This window comes from Cyanistes caeruleus, chromosome 1, assembly GCF_971803275.1.
Source record: "Cyanistes caeruleus chromosome 1, bCyaCae1.hap1.1, whole genome shotgun sequence".
Lineage (NCBI taxonomy): Eukaryota > Metazoa > Chordata > Aves > Passeriformes > Paridae > Cyanistes > Cyanistes caeruleus.
Genome location: NC_141701.1, coordinates 117,840,791 through 117,847,704, shown reverse-complemented (window position 1 = coordinate 117,847,704; position 6,914 = coordinate 117,840,791). Strand labels below are relative to the sequence as shown.

The 6,914-nt window shown below is 41.9% G+C and overlaps 1 protein-coding gene across 1 annotated transcript in view; it reads right to left on the bottom strand.

The window, feature by feature from the left end:
- Positions 1–1,834: 1,834 nt before the first annotated feature.
- Positions 1,835–6,914, bottom strand: part of COLQ (collagen like tail subunit of asymmetric acetylcholinesterase) — a 29,420-nt gene continuing 24,340 nt past the window's right edge. Inside the window, exons 15-16 of the mRNA XM_086852331.1 lie at positions 6,669–6,771; positions 1,835–4,689 (exon numbers count right to left, since the gene is read on the bottom strand). Of these exons, the coding sequence (XP_086708457.1) occupies positions 4,620–4,689; positions 6,669–6,771 (173 nt within the window). The 3' untranslated portion in view covers positions 1,835–4,619. The remainder of the gene's footprint in view (positions 4,690–6,668; positions 6,772–6,914) is intronic.

Sequence of the window (6,914 nt, the reverse complement as noted above, 5' to 3'; positions counted from 1 at the left end):
AGCCTTCCCTGGCTGGGCTGGTTCAGGGCCATCCTCCTAAATGCCCTCCTAAATCAGTAATTACTGATGCAATGAAAACATATGCCCAGGCTTTGCTCTGGCCTTTTCAGCCCTGGAGTGACATCAGCTTTCTGCATAGAGCACATTGCTGGGCATGTAACTGGACATATCAATATTGTGGGGGGTCTTCACTGACTATGTTCATTAAAGACACAAATGGCTCACTTGCTTAGGCTTTGTTCCTTTTTTTTTTCCTCTTTGGTAAAGATCTGGCAGTGCTCTAATGGCTTACAAGTTGTATGGTGTCTTACCAGATTAGTAAGCATCAGTTACTCTGATCCAAATTCCTGATCCAAATTTTGCATTCACCAGTTGTCTGTCCTTTTGCCAGTACCTTTTGCCAGTATGCTGCCTGTAGCAGAGTTCAATAGCCATTATTCTGTGCTTTCCTTGCAAGAGAATGGTTTCCAGGGAAGAGACCCTTGCTTTGCCATATCCATCTCCTTAGGCAAATGCTATCAGAGAAAGAACTTGAAAGCCTTTTAGAAAGTGCTGTCATTGCCTCACCCTTTGTGAATTAAAATGTGATTTTTCCAACAGCTCTTTAAAGATCTCCTTGCAGCATTGTGCGTGATAGACTTAAATATCATCAAAGAACCACAGCACAGCACTGATTTCCTTCTCTTGGGTTTATTTTGGTCACCTTTTTAAAATACATCTCCTGATTATATGTGGCAGCCAAGTGTATTGAATTGTCCCCAAATGCAGCTAATTGGGGATTTATTACTGTTACTCCTCTTAAACAGCTGATGCTCAAGGACAGTTCTTAGGGATTCACAGTTTAAGGATAATCACCACTCTCCTCTCTCCTTGTACAAATGAGTGGGGCTGAAGTGGGAAATGCATCCTATAATATTTAGAAGGTAAGGACCATCACCAAGGAGCTTTGCTGTGACATATGGCAGGGCTGTCACAAGCATAAGATGTTAGAAAATGGATGGTGTGAGAGACTGAAAGAAAAGCTGATGAAACCCAGAAGAGCAGCAAGGGCATTGCAGTTTTCAGGAGGTGACAAAAAGGGTGTCTTTAGAGGAAATAAGAAAAAAGAAAGAAGGAGATGAGGTGGACGGCCAGATTTATGGGCAAGGACAGCCTGGACAGCTATGATTTTGAACAATTTGAAGGGAAGGGAGAAATGGCATACGCATTTGGATGCCAGAGAGGTGAGTGTCACAGAAGCTGAGTTTTTAGAAAGGACAGGCAGAAAATAGACTCACTTATTCTCTGTCAATACACTTCCTTTTTCCCTGGGGACAGGCAGGACTGCCCTTCTCTGGAACTCCCTGTTAAACACAAATGCCTTGGGACAACAAACTCTCACAGGATGCTACTGCAAGGCAGGACCCTCTTCTGGAAACCTGGGTGCCAGCTTCCAGGAGTGTCCAAATCTTGGGTGCCAGTGTCACCATCTCCATTGTCCTTCAGCACCCGAGGCTGTTGCCTTCTGTTTCACAGCCATCAGCTGAGCCTGATACAGAACTGCAAAGCAGCCAGTATTTACATTTATCAGGTAGCAGGAGGAGACAATCCCCCAAACCACAGCTCAAAGCCTTATTAAAAACAAGTAGTTTACAGATTCCAATCAGAAATCAATGGAAGTAGAGCTGTTCTGTGCTCACACAGAACCAGATCCCACAGCAGGCAAGGAGAGGCAGCAGGCATGGGAAAAAAGAGGTGTTTTTCCCTCCCCAGCTTCTTAAACTAGGTAATCGTATTTGAAAAAACATGCTTGCAAACCCAAAATTAAATAAGTGAAAGTAAGGACATAGGGAGCTAAGGTAGCACGATTTATTGACATGAGCTACTAGTATACACAGTAGGTAATTACATGTGTTTAATCATGTATTAAGTGCAAGCCAGACTTTTTGTATATATTAATACAGTGCATGGCAAAATGCTTTGTACTTGCCTAGAGTTGCAAACTAATCATTAGAAAACTCTTGCACAAGTGTATGCTGCTACAAAAGTCTAGTGAACTGAAATATTCCAATTAACTTTTGAACCAGTCTTGGCACAATGCATTAAGTTCCCAAATTCAGAGAAGGAGGGAAGACAATTTGCAGCAGACCAGGCATCACCCAGCTGAAGAATACCCAATTAATGATAAATCAGGTATGTCAGAAATGAGAGCAAAGGATTTATTTTGCAGCATTTTAAATCATATATACTTTACACCTTCCCAGGCGTCTTTCTCATGCTTTATCTTCTAAGGGGAACAAGACAGTAACAGTAGTATGAAACTTCTTTTTTCTTTTCTTATATTTTACATTGCTTTGTCCATTTAAAATCCAGGCTTTGCAAGTGTTCCCAGACTGACCAGACTGATAGGCCCCTTTCTGAACATGTGCAGCACAGTAGTTTTACCTGGTTGATTATATCTCCTGTTTGTGCATTCTATGATCCATGCACGTAGCTTTGTTATTTCAATGTCCTTTGGAGGTAGGAGCTTTTAATTGAAAATGATCCAACTGAAAACTGAAGGTGAAAGGCCACTGGAATTACCAAGCTTCTCAGAGACTCCAGCCTTTTGTGGGGTTGAGATAAACTCCTTGGAGAAGGTGAATAGTTCATATGAAGTGTCTCCAATCCCTGGATGGTAACACCAGCAGATGCTGCCAGAGGTTCGGCCAGAGGAATGGCCAGCAGGAATAACTGCTGGGAGCATGTCTGTCCTTGAGAGCCTCCCAGCAACCAGAAACCTGCTCCTTGTGGTGTGGTGCTGGAACCCACTGCTGGCACAAGCACAGGAAATTAAAAAGGCAGCTGTGCTAGTGCCCAGATTTCCAGAGTTTGTGGCAGTTACTTGTCCCAGTGATTCCTGGTCCTTTTATTAAGACCTCAGTTAACAAAAAAAAACAAAACAAAACAAAAAAAAATTAAACTGTTGAACTGGGCTACAAATACTGGAGACTTGGCTTCATAGCGACATAAATAGCCCAGGTAAGTGATAATCATGACAAGACCACTAATTTCCTTTCTTTTTTTGTTGTCAATTGGTGATTTCCACTATCACTTTATACATGCATAGTTAAAGTCTCCTAGGCCAGTGGTAAGAGTTGAATGTGTTTCTTGATTGCTTTAATGCATTATCATTATAACACAACATCCACCTTTATTTAACCTCTACAGAAGTGCCAGTGTCAGTGCAGCTGTTGCAGTGCTGTTACTGGCACAGATAACTCACATATTTCACACAGTGCTGTACAACATTTACCACAAAGCAGGAAAGAGTGGCTTGTATGAAAATAGTGCCTAGTTTTAAGGCTTTAGTCCTGAATTCTGCACATTCTCAGTTTCATTTTCTGTTATAGACTCTTTGTCACATAACATTTAGTATGCTTTCCATGTGAAATTTGCTCTTTACTGCTTGCTAAGAAATAAGCATATAATTACCCTGACTCCAATCAGAGCTGATATAACTGGGAGGCCTTCCCAAAAAACAAAACCCACGTGTACATTGCACAGCATGACTGAGCATCCGTAAACGCGCTACCCCGCGGTCTGATTCACGGCGACGCAAAAGTGAGCACACGCACTGGGGTACAGGCTGGCAGAAACAGCCAGTGGCAGAGGGGAGGGAGCACAGGGGATAGCTGGGAATTGAATGATGATGGTGAGGTGGATAAGGGGTTGCAAATGCAAAGGCCTTCCAGTGTGGACACAGAGAGAAGACAATGCGTTCATGGCCATGGTTTCAGTCAGGGAACCGATGTTGTCCCAGCCCCTTGGGGTCTGGCAGAGTCCAGCCAGCTCAGCACAGAGGAGAAAAAGACAGAAATATGTTCCTTCTTTATCTTCCCTCTTCGATTTTCTCCTGGGAGAGAACCTCCTGGCTATTTCACAATTTACTTGTTCAGTTTGTCCTCTGTGGTGTGTTTTGCAGGCCTCCTATGACTGCTTGTAGAGCACAGACACACAGACAATGCCTTCACCTGAAGGTGATGTTAACCAGCTTATTTGGCTGATTTGCTGATTCTGAAAGAACTTCAACTCCTTTGACCAATGAAGGAGCATTGGTAACCTTACAGTTGCTGAAGTCATCTCTTGTGGACACAGCACTTGCTAAATTCACATTGTAACAAAAGAGAAAGTCCCTCTAAACACGGCATCCAAGACATGCTTTGTGTTTATTCGGAGAAGGGTTAAAGACAAAACCCCCGAAGAGATTACATTTGGGTTTAACAGTGCTAAATCGAGGTAATTGTTACATGACATTCCTGTTCAATGAAACTCAGCTTCCAGTAGCTTAATGTTGCTTTTGTGATGGAGAGTACATTGCCATCCGCAGCAGCCGCATGGAAATCTCACTGGCACACACTGTTTGACATTTATTTCTCTATTAAGACAGGATGCAGTGGTCCTATTTTTCCCTATCTGAAAAAAAAAATATATATATATATAAAAAAAAAATCTCAAAATGGCCATCAGCAGCATGATGTGTCCTTGTTTGTTTTCCCAGAGGTGGGTGGGGTATCTTTTTGTCCCAGTCCTTCTTGGATAGGTGATAGTGTAGCACCTAGCACCCACTACACGTGGGATGCTATCCACCTCTGCTCCCCTCATGTGAAGTATCGGCACTGTGTGGAGTCAATGTAGCAGTAAGAAGTGCATCGCAGTTTTCCATAAGACCTAGAATAAAAGAGAGTATCTCAGTTTCAAAGCATGGTATAGTTCACTTACACGTTTCCTGGTAACTCCGTAGGAGTGAAGAACCTCAGAATATGCATATGCAGCAACATATGGGAAACAAAACAGGAGGGCAATTTTCATCAGTGCTCTCCTCTGTCAGCAAAACAGGAGTCCAGGAGAAACTATGAGTGAAGACTCCACTCCCAGTAAAGTCAATTAAAAAATATAAAATCCCTATTGGCATCAGGACTAGAGCATTTCATGGGGGTGGATACAAAAGGTCCCGGCGCTCACCCACGGGAGCTGTGGAACAAAATATCTGAGGCTCTGAGTTAAGTGTTTTTCCAGTTACTCCCAATAGCTTCAGCAGGCGTGACTGTGCCTGTCCTTTAACTTCTTCTTCATGCACTTGAAATAATGAGAGTGACACATTCCCACATTTTAAATAATTTAAAACAAAGTAAACTGAAGAGTCCTTGCAAAATAAGGAAAAACAGAGATTTTGTCTTTCTACTGACTTAAACTGAGCAGTGACTCTACCTACTGAAGACCTAACCAGAGTTGTTAGGAAGAATTTAAATAAGTTTTTATTGCTGGAATGTCTAAGTGAATAACTCATCCACAATATCAAGCTGTGGACTAAGCAGCTTTAAAACTACGTCCTAGGATAACCCACACTCTCAGACTAACATAAAATCTGCAGAGAAGGTGTGTGAAGGAGGAGGGATCTGTGGGCTGGAAAGAGTAAAAAATGGGAAAATCAGCCGCAGCAGAATTCTTGGAGGAAAGGTTACTGCGGGGTAAAACTCCTATGGGAGTGTCATACTCACATACTCAGCCCACTTTCTCATGATTCACAGCTTTTTCTTTAGTTTGGCAGATAATTTGCAGACTACACACACACAAAAAAAATCTCAGTTGCTCTTCACAACTTTAATATACATGCAAAGTGAAATTTATAAAATTGTCCTCAAGCTTTTGTGGTGCTATCTTAGGCACCAAATTTCAGACTCTAAGAAGGGAATATTTTTCACAGTAGAAAACAACTCCACACTGTCAGAAGATGGGGTCTCTGTAAAATGTTTCAGTTTTGTCAGGTTGACTGGTCTGGATTTCAGTAATCTCTTATACCAGAAGTGTTCCAACAATTACAGTGGAAGGATTAGCACAGCACTAGATTTACAAAGACATCCTGTGGTTTCTTATTCCTGTCAATTAGCACATTATTGTTCCCTGAATGATGAGGGCTCTGTGTATAATTTAATTTACAAATTAAATGTTTCCTGTTAGCCAGTAACGATACCTGACAGCTAAATAGAGGTGCTGCTGTTGGAGGCAAAATGCTGACCAGAGGAAGCTGCCTGAACAAAGGCAGAGGAGGTAAGTCAATAATAAGCAGATGTTTTAAATGAAGGACGTTGCTATGCAGATGCATCTGCTGGTGAATGAATTTCCTGCACCTTGGGAAAGCTGACAGATGACAGCTTGATTCAGTAGCAAATACACCTCTAAAGTACCCATTAATGGGAAGGGCAGCAGGAGGTCGGCTGGAGCCTGTGGTTTGGATGTTGTGGGTTTTTTCCTTCAGTGTGATCATCTTCTCATGGTCTTTCCTACTCTTCTTATGTTATGGCTGGACATTAATGTGACCAGCTGAGGAAATTTTGGCAAGAAATGGGCAAACAAAGGTCTACATGACCTTCATTTATTTTGTACAGTAGGAGGCATGTACTTCTTACTGTGAAATGAGATTTAGCCCTTAAAGTCAATGTTATACAGAAATAATTTGATAGATTCTTTCTTCCCTGCTACTTGCAGTGGTCCCAGTGGAACGAGGTTTAAGTGGGTGAGACTCCTCTGTTTTAAAGCTGGCAGAGAAAAAAAAAAAGAAAGGAAAAACACACACACAAAAAAAAAAAAACCATAAAGAAACCAACCAAAAACCCACCAAACCAAAGTGAAGACCTCCTCTCACATACCCAGGAAGGTATGTTCTACATGTCAAATATCCAAAATCCATGCCATCACAGTCTTCAACCCCCTCGTGCTTGTAGCCATCTCCGCAGTAAGCACGGCGGCACCCTAGTGAAAAATAAAGGAATAAATATCTTCCAGGCCCTTCATATGTAAAAGAAACAGGTAAAGTAAGTGGAACTAGATTTTTAAGGGTTAAGTATGCAAAGCAAGATATTTTAAGGCATTCTGTAAGGACTGTCTTAAGAGGA